The sequence below is a fragment of the Dama dama genome, chromosome 20 (genome assembly GCF_033118175.1).
Source record: "Dama dama isolate Ldn47 chromosome 20, ASM3311817v1, whole genome shotgun sequence".
NCBI lineage: Eukaryota > Metazoa > Chordata > Mammalia > Artiodactyla > Cervidae > Dama > Dama dama.
Window position 1 is genome coordinate 15722436 of NC_083700.1, and position 21470 is coordinate 15743905.

At 56.9% G+C, this 21470-nt stretch overlaps 1 protein-coding gene across 3 annotated transcripts in view; it reads left to right on the forward strand.

Moving 5' to 3' along the window:
- Window positions 1-21470, forward strand: part of MEF2D (myocyte enhancer factor 2D) — a 32854-nt gene that overhangs the window by 4911 nt on the left and 6473 nt on the right. Inside the window, exons 2-9 of one of the 3 annotated variants that reach the window (XM_061120547.1) lie at window positions 11731-11922; window positions 12525-12728; window positions 14077-14214; window positions 15384-15441; window positions 15657-15713; window positions 17267-17457; window positions 17940-17960; window positions 19117-19246. In XM_061120547.1, coding sequence (XP_060976530.1) covers window positions 11869-11922; window positions 12525-12728; window positions 14077-14214; window positions 15384-15441; window positions 15657-15713; window positions 17267-17457; window positions 17940-17960; window positions 19117-19246 — 853 coding nt within the window. In that variant the 5' untranslated portion in view covers window positions 11731-11868. Of the gene's footprint in view, window positions 1-11730; window positions 11923-12524; window positions 12729-14076; window positions 14215-15230; window positions 15442-15656; window positions 15714-17266; window positions 17458-17939; window positions 17961-19116; window positions 19247-21470 lie in introns of all 3 variants that reach the window. The other 2 variants (XM_061120545.1, XM_061120546.1) reach the window with 2 other exon arrangements.

Consider the following 21470-nt stretch of genomic DNA (forward strand, 5'->3'; position numbering starts at 1 on the left):
TTTTGCTCAATGGTCATGAGCACTTTACCCTCAGGCAGTACCCCACTCACTCTGTTTTCCAATATGCTTTGGAGACCGAAAACTAAAACTTTTGAGATCCCTGGGGACTGGAGGAAGGAAACTTCCATTTGTTGTGTCCCTGTGTGCCAAGCTCTGTGCTGGGCGTGGAAACATAGGAAGATTCATTTATTTCTCATACACTATTTCATTTGTTTTTCCCTTGGTAATTAGGGAGACTGAGTAAGAGATTTAAGTGACTTGCTCAAGTTTTCCCAGTTAGGAGTTGCTAAGGGCTTTTGTCTAAGATTAAGGGAAGGATCCTGCCCACAGGAGGGGCAGTGGAAAGGAAGGCCCAGGGATACCTGGGGGTAGGAGGAAGATACCCTGAAGGGAAGGACCAAGCCAGTAGGATTCCCTGACAGGAAGGCAGAGGATTAGGATCTGGTGGCAGGTTGGGGGGCAGGGGGGACATGCTTTGGTTCCCCGAGAAGGTGTTGTCTTCTGATTGACTGTCACGGGGTAAGGTTCCCAAAGCAGGGGTATGTAAGCAGGAACAGGTGACCTCAGACCCCTCCTGGGTACTGGTTAGTACCTTCTAAAGCTGCCACATGAGATGACTGAGGAGAGAGACTAGATCAGGAAAGATTTGAGCCACAAGAGTCCTGGGCTTGTGCGCAGGGTGAGAGGCATGGCTGACTTGAGCCCGATGGTAGGGACTCTGCCCCGGAAGGGATGTGCTGTTGCTCCCAGGAAGGGAGACCCTGCCTGCTCTCAGCCCAAGCTGCGCAGGGCAGCGCCGCGCTCAGCAGCCGGCCCACCTCTGCCCCTTACTCCTGGTGACCTTGGGCAAGTCCCTGCCCATCTCTGAGTTGGTTTCCATTTCTATGAAACAGAGATGCCTCCCCTGGAAAAAAAAAAAAGGTTAGAAGGTCCCATGGGAAAACGTGTGGTACTCAACACAGAGTGGGTGCTTGGAAAGGGGCGGTACCCTTTCTTCCAGACGTCAGCCCCAGCCTGGCTCTGGGCTGGCCTGCTGAGGCCGTGGTCCAGAAGGTGGGGCAGGGGCGCACTGTGTCCCAGGGAGGAACTTGGTGTGAGGGGGCTGAGGAGGGCCCCGAGAAGACCCAGGGGTGCGCTTGGGGAGCTGAGCCCAGCTCTGCCCTCCCCTTCCAGCCATCTCCTTGTCTCAGAACTGTCCCCTCCTCATTTCACCCCAGAGTCTTAGCAGATCCCTCTGGCTGCATGCTTGCTTATCTCTCATGATTTCCCTGCCCCCACCCCTGCCAGCAAATACTTGGGATTGAGAGTTGGGAGAACGAGGAGGAGTAAGAGAGAGCTGATGCTCAGACCTCAAGGGAAGACCGACTGCAGGAGTGGGTGTGGGTGGGGAGAGGAGGGCTGGTCTCTTTGTGGAGTCTCCCCGCTCCAGTTGGATCAAGTAACACGGAGGCAAGGGGATGGGGCCGATGACCTCAAACCTTTAGAGCCTGTGTGTATTGATGGTTGGGGGTAGACCTGGAGGAAAGGCTGGTTTTGAAAGTGTTGCTTCAGGCCTTCCCAGTCACATCTCTGGACCTCTGAGCCCCTTCCCTCCACCCCCCACAGCCGCCCGCCCCTCTGCTGACTCCCCTATGCATGCCCCATGGCAAGCCTTTGGGGCCCAGGCTGACTGGGTGGGGACAGGTGTCCTGGCCCAGCTGTTCCCTGTTGTCTCCCCCACCTGTCAGCCCAGAGGGTGGGGAGCTGACAGGGAGCAGAGGAGGAACCTCTTGGCCTCCTCACCTGCTCGCTGGGGTGGGGCCCTGGTTGTAAAGTGTAGCAGAAGGTTTGAGAGGAGACAATAGACTGGACTTCCTCCTTAGACGAAGGGTAGCTCTAGATGGTAGAAATGGCAGAGAAAGCTGGGTACACAGGGATCTTCATTGTCAGTAATCAGAAGGGTCTTTGTACACTATCTTCAAGAAAGGGTGAGAAAATGCATATTGGTGAAGGGCGTGGATCAAATCTGGGGGCAAGTGTTTGCATAGATCTGTGCAGGTACTCCCCCCCCCCTCCCCCACCACTGTCTGCCATGGGGGTGGGGGTTGCTCCATCTGGCTGGGCATCTTAGCCTCACCTGGCACCTTTCCTGAAAGCAGCAAGCTAATCCTGTAAGAGCTGCCTGGCTGGCCGCCTCAGCAGGCCCACGCAGCCGCACTGCCTGCCCTCCCTTGCCAGGGGCTTAGAGGACTGTCCTTCGAGTCAGAAGGAGATCCAGCTGCCACCCTGAGCGGCCCCTTTAAATCCTCGGTGGCTTCCCGCGGTCATGATGTCTCTAGGAGGATTTGCTCTCCCTGATTGGATTGGCCTCTTTGGGGTGGGGGAGCTGGCGGTAATAGTAGGTGAACACTTTGCATTCTGCTCCTCTACCTTCCCTTCCGTTGGAATTGGTGCTGCCCCGCGTGAGGGCCCGGCCTCAGGCCCCCCCTTCTCTCCTTGCTGTCCCGTCCCGGCAGTCAGGACATGCAGTCCCTTCATCTGCTTCAGCCTGAGCAGCCTTGCCCCTGTGCTGTGGATGGTAAAAAAGGATCCTGCTGCTTTAAACAAGGGAACAGACCACTGCCCTGGAAGAGAGTGCCCTTCCGAGTCTGTACTGCCTGCTTCTCTCCACTTTTTCCTCTTCAGCGTGCTCTTCCTTTGGCCAGGGGCCCACACATCACAGTTTTCCCAAGCCCTCATTTCCCTGGGCAGTCCCTCTCCTGATCTGACCATCAGCCCACCTGCTGCAACGGCAGGCAGCCCAGACCCAGCACTGGTGGCATTATGCTCACCCCAACGGCTCTCAAGCTGACCCGCCCCCGGGGCCCCAGCTGCCACTTTCACTTCTGTCTCCTGAGACCCCAGAGGGAAGTTGGGTGGGGAGGTGGAAGGTGACACAGTAACCGTCCCAACCGCCCCACCTCTCCCCAGCCAAGGCCTCGATAGCCAGGGGCCCCGTCCACCACTCTGATCGAGATGAGTGGAGTGAGCCTGGGTCGCACGGGGAGGGTTGGCTGTGGTGGGAGGGGTGGTGGTTAGATAGCAGGAAGGACTTGCTGGCATAGGCGACCACTGCTTGGCTTCATTGTTTCAGGGGCTATGGCTGGAAGCGTAGGTATTCTAACTGGGCAGACAGAGGTCAGTTTGACCTCTTCAAGGTAGGCAAGGGATCGCTTGTCTTCTAGCTCCCATGGTTGGACTGTAATGCTGTGGCCATCATCCCTGCCCAGGTGTTACCAGCTGCCCATGCTTGGTTGAATAACGTCTAACAAAGCAAATTTTAGCCCCAGAGATGACTGTGAGTTCTAAGACAGCCCTGGAAAGTCCTCTCTGTAGTCTTAACATCTGTCTTGCACACTGTACTAGGCTATTTCCTCTCACTTCGCACTCTTGAGAGTGGAATTTAGACATGGAGACAGAACTAAAGGACGAAAAAAAAAATAATAATAAAATTTTAAAAAAAGAAGTAAAGAACGGTCCACCCCTGTCCTACCACTGCCCCAACCTTGTCACTAAAGAGGGGACCAGGGCTTTTCTCCGGAGGAACCCCAGGCCGTTGTGGAAAGATCATGCTTTACCTCATGAATCTTATAAAATGCCTCTAGCTCCAGTGCTCAGTTGTTCCTCATAATTACACCTTCTCCCCTCACATCCCTTTCTGGACAGGGGACCTCGACAAGAGTGGAGGACCTTGTTGGATTGAGAGCTCTAGACAGTACCACTGGATCAAGTGAGGGATGTTTTCTGGAGCAGGATGAGATGGGAGATCTGAGGTGCCAAGAACTCCACTTGGGGTCCCTAAGTGCCTAGGGATGCTGGGTGGGGGTGTCCCAGGTCCTGGAATGGGAAGTAGACGTTGATGGAATAAGATCAAATACACTATGCAAATGCCCATGCAGATGAGAAGTAGTGAGTCATTACTGATCAGCCTGCTAGCCAGAGCGTGAAGCAAGGCTCCAGCTCGGCTCCCAGAGCTGGCTGCCATAATGACCATGACAGTGACCTTGGGTCAGTCACTGCTCTAACCGGAAGCAGGTCCCCAAGCCCTGGGTCGGATAGGCATTCTATGTGTGTGAGGGGATTTGTTTGGCAGAACCTCTGCCGCCGGGGCCTGTGTGCCCCGCCTGGCACCTGCCCTGACCTACCATGAGCCTCTGTCAAACCTTGGCCATCTGTTGTGGAGGTTATCGTTCCGAAAGCACCCCCTCTGCGTCAGGCCTGTGCCTTCTCTCTTCTGGCCTCCACGTCGCCCTTCCCTCCTAAGCTGGAGGACAGGGCACGTCACCGGGCCGTCTCCTTTGTTACCTCTCCATGGTGTCACCAGAGTCCTGACCTCCCTTTCTTTGGGGCTTTATAAAGAGCATGGGAACAGAATGTCTAGGCTGGAAGGGCACTAGGGTACCTGGTCCATGCCACCTACCCATTGTACTGGCCGGGGGAGGGGGGTGAACCCTGGAAGGGGCAGGGACTTGAACCCATGCACCCAGAATCCCTCCCCACAGTCCCGGTATTTCCCTGGGCTGTTCATTGCCCTTCCTCACCTCTCCCTTTTCTACTAGGACTCAGTCTCCTGTTACTCACCCCCCCCCCACCCCAACTTATTTCTGAGGTCAGCAGCGTGGCTCCAGAACCTGTGGGGACTAGGGTGGGTCCTGGGAGCCAGCCCAGAGGCCACTAATGGAAGGCCAGAGCTGGGTGGGAAGAGCTAGAGGTTGGCGGTGGGGGTCGCCTCTGTAGGGAGCCATCGGGCCTCTGAGCTGCTACAGGAAGGATGAGAGCTAGACTACAGGAAGGACAAGCTGGGGTGGGGAAGCAGTGGAGGAGGCTCAGGAGACAGACCCTCACGAGAGAGGCATCTCCTGGGCAGAGAACAGGATGACCCATCCCAGGAGACTTGCCAAGGAGAAGAGGGCGGGAAGCCTAGGGTGGGGCTCGGGAGAGTTGTCCAGCGGAAGCTGGAGGGAGGGCCCCTAGCCCTTCTCCCCATGCTGGGTACTCCTCTTGGCAGGTCGATTCCTGTGCCTTCAACTGGGGCTGCAGTGCCTGCCTCCACTTAGGGCGCCTGGGACCTAAGACCCCCCTTGCCCCACGTCCAGCTTTCTTGGACTGGTCCTTCTCTCCCTCCCCCCAGCCCGACAGCCCGCCCCCAGGTCCCCGGTCGGTGAGTTAAAATTAGCTCAGTGCCCAGACTAAAAATAGCCCCTGCCCAGCCCTGAGGCTGCTGGGCTGGGGGAGGGGAGTCCCCGAGGGAGGGGACGGTGGTGGGAACCAGGGGTTTGGGGAGTGAGGCTGCCAAACAGTGCGTTGAAGGGAGGAGGAGGAGGATGGGGATGGGGCTGGCCTGTGCCTTTGAGAGCAGACCCTAGAACTCCAGGACAAGTGCGTGGGAGGGGGAGCAGAGAGGGGGCAGAGAGGAGCTGGGGAGCTGTGGGTGGGGAGCTGGCTGGGCGTGTGAGAATTGGACTGTGCAGGCTCAGGGCAAGGGGCCCTGCCTTGGCCCAGACTTTGAGGGGAGGGGAATGCCCCCAGCTCCAGGATTAGTACAGCATTTGTGAAGAAAGGGCTCTGCATACCCCTGAGGCTGCAAACCCCAGGACTCCTGCCTGGGCCCCACCTCTCAGTGGTCCCTGAGCTCACCTGCCCACCCATCTTCCAGAGCCCCCACCCAGCCTGTGTCTGTGCTTAGAGAGAGCGGCTTGAAAGGTCTTGAGCCCTGGAGTGGGGCGGGAATGGAGGCAGTGCCCAGGGTGTTGAGAGGGCTCCTGGGCCTTACGCTTACCTCCATCCACCCACTCTGATGGCCTGCCTGCCCTCAAGCCTAGACCTAGCCAGAGCCCCGAGAGCAGAGATGCTCTGTCCCAGGGCCAGGTCTGGGCCCAGTCCTGGCCCCTGAAGGTCTCCCTGGCTCTCCCTGCCCTACCCTTGTCTGTCTCTTGGCGGGACTGCAGGTTTTCGGGGCAGGGATGGAGTCCTGTTGAGTTATGCCCCCGTGCCCAGCCTAGCATCAGGGCGCTGCAAGCAGTTGTTGAACCTGCCTCTTGTTCTCTACCCACCTCTCTCTGAATCTTTGTCTCTGGTCTCCTGCCTCTCCCTCTCTCCTCTGGCTTTCTCTCTCTCCCTGTCCACCTCTGCCCCTCACTCTGCCTTCCTCTTGGACTCTACTTCTTTTTCTGTGTCTCTTTTCCTGCGTCTGTGCGTCTGTCCCCCTTTGCCACCCCCCTCTGTGTCTGCCTCACCCACGCCTCCTCCCTTGTTAGTGAGCAGGCTGCTTGAGGCCGCCTGACTGTGGGGGTGACAGGTGGATTGGATTGTCACCCCCTCCCCCAGCGCCTGCTGCTTATTTCATGCCCTGCAGCCCAGCCACAGGGAAGGGGCGGGAGGAGGGATGACAGCTGTCTCCAGCGCCTCTTGCCTTCCCTTCCAGTCCACAGCCTGCAGCCCTGAGCAGCCTGGGAGGAAGGGATGAAGGGCCTGCTTAATGAGAGTTGCCTTTCTCACTGTGGAAGAGCAGGGGTTTGAAGCCCGTTGCTCTGTGATGGGGCTGCTAACTCAGCCTCTCTGGGCAGCTGCTCCGTTTTGACTTGCGCCAGTGTGGCAGCTCTGAAAGCAGATGCTCTGCAGTGCCTCGAGCCTCTGGGCCACTGGGACGGAGGGTGGATCTGGGTGGAAGGGGAGTGGGGAGGTGGGTGGTCCCCTGACAGCAGCAGGAGAGAGGAGGCGGGGTTACCTTTGGAAGGTGCCTGTCCTGCAGCTCCCCCAGGAAGGGCAGCCCTGCTGCAACGGCAGCTCCAGCTCTGAGAGGCTGCCCTGACCGCTCCCCCCACTCCTCCAGCTGGCCCCAGGCCACCCTCACACAGGAACTGAGATAGCATCATTCTGAAACCCGAGAATGGTTTGAATATTGCTCAGGTACCAAGAGGTGTTACATTGGGGGAGGCAGGGGCCTGTTACTTCTCCCATGCCCCCTCCAAGACCCCCTTTAGGGTACACTTCATCTATTATTTGCACCTCCTTTGCTTATCAGTACAACCCACATGTTCCTGTTGGGTCTGTGGCCCAGCAGAGAAAACTGGTTGTCCGTGGGGTCTTCCTGGAACCCCACCCTGTCTGGTTCCCTCACTCAGCCTCTCCTCCTTGTCAAGAGTGTTGTGAGAAAAGCCTCCTGCCCTCTTTGCACTCCACTAGCAAAGGCTTCTCTGCAGCCACCCTTCTCCACAGTGGGTCTTTGCCTGCCTCCCTGGGGCTCAGCTCAGCTGCCATCCCCCTCGTCCTTCGCTCCTTCTGTCTCCGTGGGGTGAGGCCCTCTCTCTGTCTGCTCCCACTTACTCCCCAGTCCTATCCTCCCAGCACTACCCAGAGTAGGTGAATCAGAGTCAGCTGGAGCCTTTGAGGGGGGACTTTCAGTGACAGCGATGGTGCCAGCCCGAATCATAGCTGTGGCCTGAGGTCGGGACTGAGTGGGCCCTGGGGCCATCGGAGCAGAAAGACTGTTCTGGACAACCCCCTGTCTCCATAGCAGCTTTCCACCCTCCCGAGCCTTTGGCCTCCAGGAGAAACAGCCAAAAGCCAGGTCATCTGGGAGGGCTTCCGAGAGGAGGAGTGACTAGAGAGGGGAGGAGGAATGGGGCTGGGCCGGGTGAGGAGGAAAAGGCTCACATCTGGATAACAGATGCTCAGGCCTCTGGCTGCTGGCAGTTGGTTAGGTAATTAGGCAGAGGGCTAATTAAGGAGGTCCAGGTGTTCATTAAAATTTCCCTAATTGGCTAGCAGGGAAGCTTGGACAAGGTAGGCCTCCATACCTTGGATAGGGTCAGTTTAGGGTTCATCGTGCCCACCCAGGCCCCAGCCAGCCCTTTTACCAAAGTAAGGGCTGAGTTCATGTTCTTGCCCCCAAGCTTTCCAAGACTGCAGCAACGTAGAATGGCTGGATAGCAGAAGGGGAAAGAGGGGAGTACAGACTGAGCCTGCTTTCTGGGACAGCTCCTGGTTAGGAAGAAGGACTGCCCGAGGTAGGGGCAGCTTCTCCTTGGGCAGTGTTGGCACAGAGGTAGGAGTAGCAGTGGGGAAGGGGCCACGGGAGCCTGGAGTTATAAAAAGTGCTTTGGGCTACCTTGGCAGGGACTGGGGGTAGGTGAGGCCTGGCCCTTTTAACCCTGACCTTCCTCTGTCAGCGGAGGCTCAGTGGGTCTCTGTGCCTTCCCTGTCTTCTCAGTCCTGATCCCTCTTGCATCCCAGCTCCCCCAGCATGAGGCGGGGGTGGGGGGGGGCGGTGTAGGAGATCAGCCAGGGAGCTGGTTGCCAGGCGACAGTTGCCTAAGCAACCCCATCCTCTCCATCTCCATGTGCTCAGGGCTGCTCCTTAGAAGACTTCAGAGTCTCACCCTCTGTACCAACCAACCTGAGGGTAGGGAGGGTTGAGGACTGAAGTGGCAGGGGTGGTTGGAGGGGAGATGGTGTCCAAACAGGCAGGCTATTGGTGCAGCTGGGAGAGGAAGAGTTGTGTTTCCACAAGGCACAGAGTGAGGGGAGCTGGTCCTACAACAGGACTAATGGAAGTTAGACCTCAGGAAGAACTTCTCACAGGGTCAATAAAACAGCCCGCCCTTCCTTTCAACAGACATTTCTTGAGTTCATCTTCACAGGGGATAGAGTGGTGAAGAATACAGATGTATTTCCTGCTTCAGTCCTATAGGGGAGCCAGGCATTAAACAGAAGCACGGAATTATGATTATTTACATTCATGGTAGGGTTCCCTGGTGGCTCAGCTGGTGAAGACTCCGCTCACAATGCGGGAGACCCCAGTTTGATCCCTGGGTCAAGATCCGCTGGAAAAGGGATAGGCTACCCACTGCAGCATTTTTGGGCTTCCCTGGTGGCTCAGCTGGTAAAGAATCCAGCTGCAATGGGAGAGACCTGGGTTCCATCCCTGGGTTGGGAAGATCCCCTGGAGAAGGAAACGGCTCCCCACTCCAGTATTCTGGCCTGGAGAATTCCATGGACTGTACAGTCCATGGGGTCGCAAAGAGTTGGACACGACTGAGCGACTTTCACACACACACACATTCATGATAAGTGCTAGAAAGAAAAGATTAAAATACTATAAGAGTCAGTAATTTTGGGAGGGCCTAAGGAAAGAAGTTAGATTGTAGGAGTGACTCTTCTGAGGATCATGAAGGCAAAGAGAGCATGGGCCATAAGCTAAGAGTGGTTATATCTCAGCAAAAGTTTGCTGATGGACAAAAGGTGGCAAGAATGAGGTAGTATAAAGTAGGAGAGGGACAGAGGTAGATGCTATAAACCAGAGTAGGGTTGGGGTGACTGCATTTACCAGTCTAGATTGGGGTTTTCAAGGCTAGGCCAGAGAATCCTGTTTTAAAAGCCCTCTTCTTGAAAAATTAAATTTTAAGAAAGCCCTTTCTTAGCCCTCCCTTGCCCTCAGTATTTCCTCCCCACCTTCCCTGCCAAGCCCATACTACTGAAACTCTGGAAAATACAGCCTTTGGGTTACACTGGAAGGCAGAGGAGCTGAAATCCTTGGAGTAGAGCCTTTACAGTGTTTGGCAGAGGCTGGGGTCACAGGCAAGGGATGGGATGGCTGGAGCTGGTTCTGGGTCCAGATGTCAGCTCAGCCAGCTCAGAGTTGACTGGGCTGTTGGTGATGTCCTAGGGCATGCGTGAAGGTGGACAGTAGAAGGTCCAGGGCCCATGGAGCACCCTGAGGGTAGGAAAGAAGGGAAGCGTGTTTGGGGATTTCTCCCTGGGAAGACAGAGGGGGAGGGGTGGAGGGTCCTTCCTGGAGTGGAGAGGGAGCTACATTGTTTCCCAGAGATACCTGGACTCAGCAGAAGTGCTCTTCCCAGCTAGCTGAGCAAGGGAAGGCCTGAGGGAAAGTCCTGGTAATGGGAGAGAGTGGGGAGGGATATTCCTGGCTCCTTCCAAGTCCACAGAGTCCCTGCCGGCCCTCTCTGCTCCCCTCTATGGCCAAGGCTGAACTTCGGCATCTGCTGTGGAACCCAGGGGGGCACAGTTGAGTGGATATGTAAAGGCTACAGAGAAACTCAGCAACCACTGAAATGGGGGCTGGGGAGGGGCTTCCAGTGACACCTCTGTCCGGGTTGGGTGGGGGAGGTGAGAGCCCACCCCCCTGGACACTGGTGGCTCCCCCGCAGGGACTCTGCAGAAGGGGAACTCTGGAGGAGGGCTGGCATGTGGCCGGGACTCCTCCCAGGACCCTTTCAGAGTGGCTTTAGGAGGCATGGGCCCCCTGCCACCATCCCCCACTATTCCATCTCTGGAATCACAGAGCCGGCAGGGCCCTGGGGTCATCTTGTGCCTCCATCCTGGGCCCCTCCTGTCCCCACTGCCCCACCCCACCAGCCTATTAGAGTGCTGTCCTCCCCTGAGCATGCACCTTTTCTGACCCGAGCATGGCTGCCATCTCTGTGCCTCCTTCCATCCCGTTACCTCATGTTGCTCAGGGTGGGGCTCCGTTTCCCTTCCTGGCTCTGGAGTTGGAGCTCTTCAGGCAGTGGGCCGTGCTGGGTTTACAGGTGGACTGAGACGGGGATCCCTCCAGCCGGTTCCTGTGTCCCGCTGGCTGCCAGCAGCCTCTTTCCTGTATGGCACTGATCTTTCATTTTCTCTGCTGCTCCGAGTTGAGCAAGGTTGGGGGGCACTGCTCTCAGTCTGAACTTGGGTTCTAGACATGGCCCATTCCTCTAGAGCAGGAGTGTGCAAACTATGACCCATGGGCCAAATCTGCCCATGCCGCCTGTTCTTAAAAATCTAGTTTTATTGGGGGCACAGCCACACTCATTCCTTTAATTGTGTTGTCCACAACTGCATTCACGCTGCAATGGCAGAGTTGAGTCGTCTCAATGGAGACTGTATGGCCTGCGAAGCCTGAAATACTTATGATTTAGCTTTTTAAAGAAAAAATTCACAGACCTCTGGTCTAGAGGGTTGGTTGGTTTGTTTAAAGCAGCAGAATCCTTTCTTCAAGCCTGAAATTTAGGCCAGGGCTCACTGAGTAGAACAGATTGGTGTCCAGGAGCCCTGGTTGAAGGGAGATAGGGCTTCTGCAGCCTGAGCCCTACTCTGGGTCTCCAGGCTCCAGGGCTCCGAGGCAGGTGTGAAGACCACTGCTCTGGACCTGCACTGTTGTGTTCTTGAGCCAGGGGCCCAGACACACTGGCATTCTGGTAGCAGGTACCCCATGTGAGCTGTTGACACTCTTGGCATGTGTTCACTCGGCCTATTCTCTGTACCAGGCTCCATCCGGGAACCTCCATCCTTGGCCAGTGGGGCAGCCGGGAAGCCCAGGGTGTCTCTGCTCTGGGTAAGCTCTGGGAAGAAAGGAGGGCCTGAGGCATTCTCTAAGACCCAGACCCTTAGAAGTCAGGGAGCTTTCTGATTGTATTCTGTCTGACCTAAAACCTGAGGGCAGCAGTGATGGTGTGGGTAAAGCCTTTAGCAGAGTCCTGGGCCTGAGTGAATTCTAGCTTGTGCTTGGCTGTGGCATGCCATCGCCTCAGGTCGCCACCATTTCCTCAGTTTGTGGATGGGGCTCAGATGCTGGCAGCCTCTCACAGGGGTGCTGTGAACCTGGCCAGTGTGCCTGAGGAGCTGGGCTGTGAGCCTCGCTGGCGTGCCCAGGGAACTGGGCTGCGGGTTGCCATGGCTGACAGTCCTCTTGTAACCCTCCCCACCCAGGAGGCTGTGCAGAAGGTATCCTGCAGACCATGAACTGAGCGCTGGTCCAAGACCGTTCATGAGCACAGTGTAAGGTGTGCCGAGACCCGCCACCCAGCAATCCCCTCCCTTTCCTGGCACTGAAGATCCCCAGAAAAGATGGGGAGGAAAAAGATTCAGATCCAGCGAATCACCGATGAGCGGAACCGACAGGTGAGGGGATCCTGGAGCCCCACAGAGTGGTTGTGGGCAGGCAGCTGACCTCTGCCTCCACTCTAAGAAGGCTTCCTGGAATAACAGGGCTCTGGAATCTATTATCGAAGGGCAAGGGCTGAGTTGGGAGAAGAGGAACCCCCATCTCCCTGCATCTCTTAGAATCTTGGGTCCTAGAACCCTAGGACTCACCTGCTGCTGCGGCCAGGCAGACCTGTGTCCCTCCCATATTCAACGTGCAGGCCTCAGAACATGCCCAGGCACTTCCCCTTTCACAGGATGAATCCCTCCCCTCCTCCTATCCCAAGGGAAGAGCCTGGAAGCCCTCCCTTGACTTCTCCTTCCCTAACCTCTTCATAGCCTCCAGCCCAGAGGTGTGGAGTTCTGTCCATCTGAATTCTCTGCCTTCAGTGAATTGGCTCCGGGCTATGTCTTGGCCATGTGTTGGCAGAGAGGTGCTGACCTGTTCCTTCCCCAGACAAGGGCTCCTAAGAACAGGGCTGTGTTACCCTGAGGCAGGGGCTCTGTCCAGCTGCCTGTGGGTGGGACTTCTCGCAGCCCTTGACTGAGCCATACCTGGCCGCCCACCCACCCATCTCCAGGTGACGTTCACCAAGCGGAAGTTCGGGCTGATGAAGAAGGCGTACGAGCTGAGCGTGCTCTGTGACTGCGAGATCGCGCTCATCATCTTCAACCACTCCAACAAGCTGTTCCAGTACGCCAGCACGGACATGGACAAGGTGCTGCTCAAGTACACGGAGTACAACGAGCCGCACGAGAGCCGCACCAACGCCGACATCATCGAGGTGGGCCCGCGCGCAGACCCCCCCCACAGCGTGCACACACACATGTGCCCCGCCCCTGGAAGCCCCTCACCTGTGTGCGCACACACACAAACCCACATCCTCTCACACAAGCCCTGGGCCCGAGAAGGAGGGCGGGCAGCAAGGTAGCTGTCAGCTGGGGCTGCCCACTCAGCCCACACCCACCCAGCACTCTCTGAGCCATTTTCCTCACATCTGTCAGGTGTAACATGACATCTCTGCTCTGTCTTCTCTCAGATTCTCTCTCTTTTCCCTTCCTTCTCCGTCTTTTGATGTGCCCCGGCATCTGACTCTCCCTTTCTCTGTCTCGTTCTTTGGTCTCCATCTCTCCTGCTCTGTCTTTGTCCCTTTGTGGGTCCCTGTGGCTCTGTTTGCTGTTTCAGAGCAAGCCGACCTGATGAACCATTAAGGGACATGAGCTTTGGAATCCAGCTCTGGCCTTTACTGGCTGTGTGGCCTTGGGCAGGTGGTTTAGCTTCCCCAGGCCTTGGTGCCCACCCCCACGAAATGGGGCCAGTGCCTGCTTTGAAGAGTGCTGTGAATCGAGTGAGACAGCCCAGTGTCTGCTTCTCACACTGGGGGTTCAGGACCGGTGCCGATGGAGAGGGTGCCTAGGAAGCCACAGGCCTGCCTTCCGGGAGCAAAACTTTATTTCAACAGATACGGAGGAAATTCCTCTATTTTCATATTAGAGAAAACAGGTTTACTCTAGACTAGAAAGTAAAATTGACATTCATTTCCAAGAGAAAACAAGCATCTGTGAAGGTGTGCTGAGCGTGCAGAGGGCAGCCCGGGGTCTCCTCTGTACCGGGCGTGCCCGCCTGCCCTGCTTTGTGTGAATTCACTAGGGAAGCGGGAGCCGTGGGTCTCGGACCGTGCACAAGCTGGGGCGTGGTAGGAACTCAGTGAATGCAGAGAAAGATTTTGCCTCTCTCCCTCTTATTCTTCTCCCTCTCTGTCCCCCTCTACTTCTCTCTTCCCTTCTTCTTTTAAACAGAGCCCAGGAATGGAGTCAGGCAGTCAGCCCCGGAGCTGCCTTCTCCTGGGGAGCCCTGTGTGCCTTCTGGCCGGGGCCCACCTAAGGCTGCACAGGCACCCTGGTCCCTCAACCCACCCCCCAGGGATGCCCCGCCCCCGCCTCCTGGGAAGCACTCTCCACCACCAGCCACAGTCACACCGCGCCCTTGGTGGGGGGTCACCCTGGGGGCGGGGGCTGGGGACCCTGAGGTGGGCAGACAGTAGGGGAGTCTTAGGGAGGGGCCGGAAGGAGCGCCAGAGGGCGGGCAGGGGAGGACCCTGACCCCTGCTGATGGTAGTGGTGCGGTTACAGACCCTGAGGAAGAAGGGCTTCAACGGCTGCGACAGCCCGGAGCCCGACGGGGAGGACTCGCTGGAACAGAGCCCCCTGCTGGAGGACAAGTACCGGCGCGCCAGCGAGGAGCTGGACGGGCTCTTCCGGCGCTATGGGGTGAGCCCCACTCACTCTCTCTCTGTTGGCCCCCCCTCCCGGCCCCTTCCCCCCCAGGCGCTGCACAAGAAGCACAGGGAATGTGAGAGCCCTGAGGTGGACGAGGTGTTTGCCCTGACCCCCCAGACGGAGGAGAAATATAAAAAGATAGACGAGGAATTTGATAAAATGATGCAGAGTTATAGACTGGCCGTGAGTAGTCGCATGGAGGAGAGCCTCCCTGTGGTGCATGGTGTGGCTTTGCGCCCCGCCCCAGCCCTCGGCTGCCTCTGGTGGATGTTCTGCTCTGAGCCGTGTGGGGCTGCTGGTGACCACTGAGGACCCTCTGACCTTGGTTGTGATAAACCCGTGACCCTTGTCATGGAGCATAAACTGGGAGAGGCCTGGAGTGTCCCCCTCACCAGCAGGAAGTGTGTAGATGGCCTGAGATCCTTAGATGACTAGAAAGTAGAGAATGTGCTCTTTGTCCAGATCTGTTTGGGGAGAGGCCCCTCTCGGCCTGCTCTGACACCCCAGCCCAAGATACTCAGTCGCACTGTTGAGGGGAGGCAGAGACTGCTGAAGGGGAAGAAGGTGAGGTGGGTGAACACCCTCTGTAGCAGGTGGACGGATGAGAGCTGACTATGAGGTGACGTCCCTATCCACGCGCTCGTCCTTGACAGCTCTGTGTGTGAGTTGGGGTCTATACTCAGGGCCTCTAACCTGCTCTCCGTGTGTCCTGCCTGGCTGAGGACTAACCCACCTCCACTAGGGGGGTTCTAGGTGTCCCGGGTCCATCTGCAGTGAGCAGAGTCTTCTTCTCATTCTCTGGGCCAGAACTGGATCCCAAAGCACTCCAGCCTGCGTCCTTCCTTGGTGGGAGGGGCAGGCATGATTCCAGGGGGGCCAAGAGCAGAGAGATCGAGCTGCTGCTGGCCATAGGACACACAGCCCAGAGACTATAGAGGAACCCCGGCCTGCCCTCCCAGGCTAAGGGGTCATCCTGGCCTGACCCTGCCTCTCCATCTTCTGTCTAGTCAGCTGTCCCGGCCCCCAACTTTGCCATGCCCGTCACGGTGCCCGTGTCCAATCAGAGCTCCCTGCAGTTCAGCAACCCCAGCGGCTCCCTGGTCACCCCTTCCCTGGTGACGTCATCCCTCACGGACCCACGGCTCCTGTCCCCCCAGCAGCCAGCACTACAGAGGAACAGTGTGTCTCCCGGCCTGCCGCAGCGGCCAGCCAGTGCAGGTGAGTGGTCCGATGGTGGGCAGGAGAGGTGGCAGTGAGGTGGTGAGGACGTGGGGACTCCGTTTTCCGCGGTGACCGTCCCACGCCCCCCACCGCAGCACTCTACCATGTACCTGGCTCCTGAGGGAAGGGACTGCGGCTCCACTCCCTGTTCAGTTCCCAGGACGCACCCTGGAAGAGGGCATCCTGTCAGCTCATGGTTCTTTTTCCTCCAGGGGCCATGCTGGGGGGAGACCTCAGCAGTGCTAACGGAGCCTGCCCCAGCCCTGTCGGTGAGTAAAGCTGCTCTTCTGTCTGGGAGTGGGCCAGAGTCTGCCTGCTCAGTGGCTTCAGGTGTCCAGGGACCAGGAGGGACCTAGGTCAGAGGAGAGAAAGATCCCAGGACCTGAGTTGGTTGTATACAGAGTCTGAGGACTTTTAAACCCCTGGATTTTTTTTGTCTGTAGCAGTGATGGGTGCGGATGATCAACAAAGATGTAGGCTTAGGGATTTCTGGGCAAACTGAGAACTCATCGACGTTTCCAGCTGGAGGAGAGATTCCAGGGTTTTCCAGTTGAGTTAGGGGTGTCTGGTTGGGGTCTGGAGGATACGAATATCTGACGTTGCCGACAGTAGAGGCATGGACTCACATACACTCTCACACACAGACATTCTCACTCTTAACGGGAATATCCAGACAATAGGTGTGCACTTGTGAGCACACATCTGTGAACCACAGAAGAAAGACTGCTCCCCCCACGCCCCCCCGCCCCCAGCAGCTGACAGCCCCTCCCGCCCTGTGCCGTTGTCCGCTGGCGACTGTGACTTCGAATGTCACCATTGACGTCACCATGACATTCCTGCCATTCCCGGAGTGATCCGGGAATTGGGATGGAGGCAGCCACACACTTCCAGGGAAGCAGTGTGCTCTCAGGAGACAGAGCAAGGTGACACTTGTGATTGTGGTCACTCCCACATCTCTGGGGTCTAGAGTTCTGCAGGCACTGTGTGCTGCCTCCTTGGCAGTAGTTGTGTATGGGGCAGGAGATGGGTGAATACCGCTCCCCCCGCAAAGAAAGGGCCAGAGAAACGTCTGCAAACCTTAAGGGAACAGTGATCCTTATAGACCCTCAAGCACAGCAATAGAAAGTGGTTTTGTGGCTCCGGACATATCACACCTCTGCCAAGCGGGCTTTGTTTCTGCCTCTGTAAATATGGCTAATGATACGTGTCCTGTCTGTCTTGCAGGGTTAGTGTGAGGATTAAATACGCTGAGATGTATGTGAAGGCCCTGTGTTGGTTATGGAGTGTGGAACAAGTATAAAAGATGGTTATTCTGCTTGTTATTACCAGTCTAATTATGGGGGCAGCTATGTCACCAGCCCGCTAGTTCCAGTAACACCACCACGACAAGTTCATGGTGTGTCTTTCCTGGCATTCCCAGCTCAAGGCAAGGGGAGCAGTCTGAGTATTGCTTTGATCTTGTGACCAGGATCCTCACTGAGTCTTAGCTTTCAGGCTGCTGCCCTTGTACAACCTGTGTCTTTATGGGCCCGGCTGGGGGCAAGTGCTGGACTTCTGCCATCAGTGACCAGCTCCTACCACCCAGCGCCATCACATGTAGCTTGGAGGCATGGAGATGAACCTGATGATTGAGGAGTAAGGGGTTTTCCCCCCCTAGTGCCAAGACAAAGTGGTTTTAGGGGAAAATTGGAGAACTCAGCCCCTACTCAAAACCTGAGCATGATTCTGAGAAGTTCTGGGTAACAGGCCTTTTGGCGCAGTTAATAAGGATAGGTGGTAGGTCCATGTTTTTCCTTTTGCCCCTTTCTCTTCACCTCTCCAGGGAATGGCTATGTCAGTGCTCGGGCTTCCCCTGGCCTCCTCCCCGTGGCCAACGGCAACAGCCTAAACAAGGTCATCCCCGCCAAGTCTCCACCCCCACCCACCCACAGCGCCCAGCTTGGAGCCCCCAGCCGCAAGCCTGACCTGAGGGTCATCACTTCCCAGGGAGGAAAGGGGTTAATGCATCACTTGGTGAGTAGGGTGTTTGAACCAAGGGGCAGGGGCTGAGGAATGGAGAGTGGGGAGGGAGGACAAAGCTGACCTCCAACAGAAGAGATGAAAGTTAAGCAGCAGGTAGGACCTCCCGAGAGAATGTGGAATCGTGGCTTTTTATGAGCTCTTCCTCCCAAAGGGCCTTACGAGAGGTTGGAACACAGAACTACCAGCCTCAACGGGGGGTGAAACAGGACACAAGGTGGGAGAGAGGTTCCCTGATGATAACAGGAGGATGAGAGGTGGACTTGCCGTCACAGCAGAGGGATGCGGGTTAGCCTGTGAGGATTTCCTCACTGGTGGGCTCTGGGATATAGCATCTTCGGAGATCAGTCAGGACGGTGAAGAGTCCTGTCATTCTGGGCCAGAGAGGTAGATGGGATGGCCATGGGGGCAGGGCTATGAGGGAAGGGCAGAGGACAGAGACTGAACCATCCCCTTGGTTTTATTTCTGCTCCCAGACTGAGGACCATTTGGATCTGGTAAGTGAGGCGGGGAGGTGTCTGCTGCTGCGTTGAATCCTGGGCCCACCCATGGCTCTGCGGCCCCCCGCATGGAGTGTGCGCCTTTGTCCTTTCACCTGTGTGTGTGCGCCTGTTGTTTGGTTATCTGCCAGGAGTTGTGCTCAGTGCCAGATGGGATACAGAAGTGAATGGGGCGGGGGCAAGGGGCTACACATGCACGTGTGTGTACCTGAGTGTCTGTGGCCGTCTTCATGTGATGTTGCATTCGTGCAGACTCACCTGTCTGCGTGTGCGTGCACATGTGCGCGAGAGGCGAGTGGGCCTGCCCCAGGCCTCAGGCCTCAGAAGTCCCATCTCGTTGTGTCCCAGAATGCCTGCATTAGGCCCCTGCCCTCTGACTACTCAGGCCCACCCCGGACAGGGCCCTCCAGTGGAGTGCCAGCCAGACAGGAAAATCGGCTTTCTAGGGGAAGCTGAGGCCAGGCAAGGCCAGAGTTGTCCTTGGTCGTGGGCTTCCCTGTGTCCCCATCTCTGTGCTCCTTCCTGCACACAGCCCGTCTTATAGGCACTCGGAGGCGCACACAGCCACTCTTTCTCTCTCACACGTGTACACACTTATATACTCACCCTCAGCCGGAGTGGGGCGGGGGCTCCTCCCTCCCCAGCTCCCTGACGGGAGGCCAGAGAGGCTGGAAAAGGCAGGCAGGCTTTGGCGGCCAACACGGCGGCAGTTTCGGCCCCAGTGTGGAGTTGGAATAAACAAGTGACTCAGCGGCAGATGGAGCTGACAGCCCCACACACGTGTGTGCGTACACGCAGGCACACGCCACGCCAGGCCCCGCATTCCCTTCACACATGCCAGCGTGCTTCTAGCAGGTTGTGTGCTGCAGCGTGACGGACGGAGGACCAGCCAGGAGAGCCGTGGAGATGGGGCCCGGGTGGGCGTTGGGGCCACAGGGCCAGCATGTGTAGGTGGGCGTGCATCTGTGTGCGCATGTTTCTCTCCGTGGATTTCAGCGTCTCTGTGCGCAGCCTTGTGTGTGTGTATCTCTGGGGCCTCCACGTTGAGGCATCCCACCTGGGCCTTGAGTTGCCCAGCTGGGCTTTGGAATGGGGGGCCTGGATAAAGCAGCCCACCCATCTGCCACCTCTGACAGACTGTTTTCTCCTGCAGAACAATGCCCAGCGCCTCGGGGTCTCCCAGTCTACGCACTCGCTCACCACCCCAGTGGTTTCCGTGGCAACACCGAGTTTACTCAGCCAGGGCCTCCCCTTCTCTTCCATGCCCACCGCCTACAATACAGGTGAGTGTTCATGTTACATGTAGCTTGGTGCAATTGGTCTTGGGCTAGGGGTGGGACCACAGAGGGAACACAATGTATTCTCTGGGGGCTGCCCCAATCTGAGGAAGGCTGTTGATTTGGGGGAGCCCCCAGAAAGTCGCACCCCACTCCAGTATTCTTGCCTGGAAAATCCCATGGACAGAGGAGCCTGGTGGGCTATATAGCCCCTGGCATCGCAGAGTCTGACATGAATGAGCACACACACACGCAAAGCACACCACCTAATTAAGGTTGCCAGATTTAGCAAATAGCAACATCAGATGCCATTCACATGGTGATGGTGTTCCTGGAACTGTCTCCAAGACATACTTACAGAAAAATTATTCATTGTTTTGTCTGAAAAATCAAATCTATGTGAGTGTCCCTTATTTTTACATAGGACCTGCTGGAGGAGAGCCCTGTCCTTGGGCAGCTCCCATCTGAGGTGGGCTGAGCAGCTGGGTGACTCAGGCTGACCAGGTCAGGGAGTGGGGAGGGAAGCATGTCCAGGTCCGGGAGGAGGAGGATGAAGAAATGAGAGAAAGGGAGGTGGTGGAGGCCCAAGAGGAAGCATGGTTAGGAAGATGTATCCAGCTTCCTGGGAAAGCCAAGTAGGGACTCCAGGGCAAGGTGGAGGAGGAAGAAGCGGGCTCTCAGCCTGATGTTGGCTTGGTGGAATGACGCCAGGGGAAGGGAGGAGGAAGTCTGATGAAGGTGGGGGAGGGGGTCTGAAGGTGACGTGTCGCTTGGTGACATGAGAGAGGTCTCTGGGTAGAAGAATTCATAAAGGACATCCAGTGCTTAGACTCTCTTGGGTCCCCAGGGCTGTCCTGGCCTCTGTCACCCACTCACACCCTCCCAGGAACAGTCTGTGACGGAACATCCTCGCCTGCATTCCAAGGTGCTGTGTCAGGAAGGACTTCCCAGTGCAGAAATGCCTTGTCACCTTGCTTCAGAGCATCTGTGTGGCTGGGACCCTGGTCTGTTTTTCTCAGTGAGGCAAGCCTCTCATGTTCCTCAGCTTCTCTCAGCTATGAGTGACTTGCATCAGGGCTGTTCTGCAGTAAAATCAGACTAGACCAAAGACCGCTAAACTTCTCCCCACTCTCCAAGCCCCCATTCCAGAGTTGAATCATACTAGGTAGGTCCCGGACACCAGTACAGAGAGCCACAGAATCCCACCTCTTCCCTGTGTGTGAAAATCCAGAACCCAGCCCTGTGTGTAGGAAAGGCCCTTAGGGCAGGTGAGAGAGCTGGAGGGACCCTGGCATGCGTGTTGGGGTCCAGAGTTTATCACCTGGGTGTCTGTGAAGTTTTGTCCCTTGTATGTGCTCCTGTGTGTGTGCACACGCCTACGTTACCGAGTTCTTGGGCAGGTTTAGAGGGGACTGCTTCGGATGGCTGCACCCTTGGAGGCCAGTAGGAGTTCTCACCAGTGAGCTGTGGGTGGACAGGGGTCTGTGAGGCCCTTTTAGCCCTGGCAGCCGGGGCGGTTGCTAGAGGGCAGCGCTCAGGAGCTGCTGTTTACTCGAGAGTCGCATGGTGGTGGTGTCCTGCCGTCTTCTCAGGTCCTTCACCAGTCTCTGTGCAGCAGGAGGGGGCTTAGTCGGTGTCTGTGAACCTGGGACAGACACTCAGCAAAGCCAGACTTTAGACTCTACTTGTCAGTCTGGTGAGAAAGCAGATTCTGACCCTGGGCTGCCCTCGGAGCCCTGCTGAGAAGTGTTTGGGTTTTCTCACATCCTCTCGAAAACCAGGGGCTCCAGTTCCTCCTGCAGGAGTAGTTAAGTAGATCTCAGTTTAAACAGCAGGTGTTTTCAGGTGACGCTCTGTATATAAACAGAACCCCAGTGAACACACTGCTGTTTACCTGTTCACTGTTTACAGTCCCTGGCCCCAGTCCAGACTCCAGCTGGGGGTGATCTGCCTCTGGTAATATCACGGGTAAGGGACAGGCCTGGCCCCTTGTTGACACTGGCTGCAGAGGTCTGGTTGTGGTCCTTCTAGGAGCAGACCAAGGGGCCAGGCGGGGCGTCCAGTCTGTAGGTAGACAGGGTGGGAGTGTGGTGGGAGAGTGCAGGACTGGGTGTGGCGTCCCTACCATTCACTGGCTGGGGGCGTCGGGCAGGGCACCGCGCTCCTCAGAGTTGGTTTCCTTGTTTCTGAAATGAGTCTTGTAAAGAGTTGGTCCTCCGGGCTCCTGTCT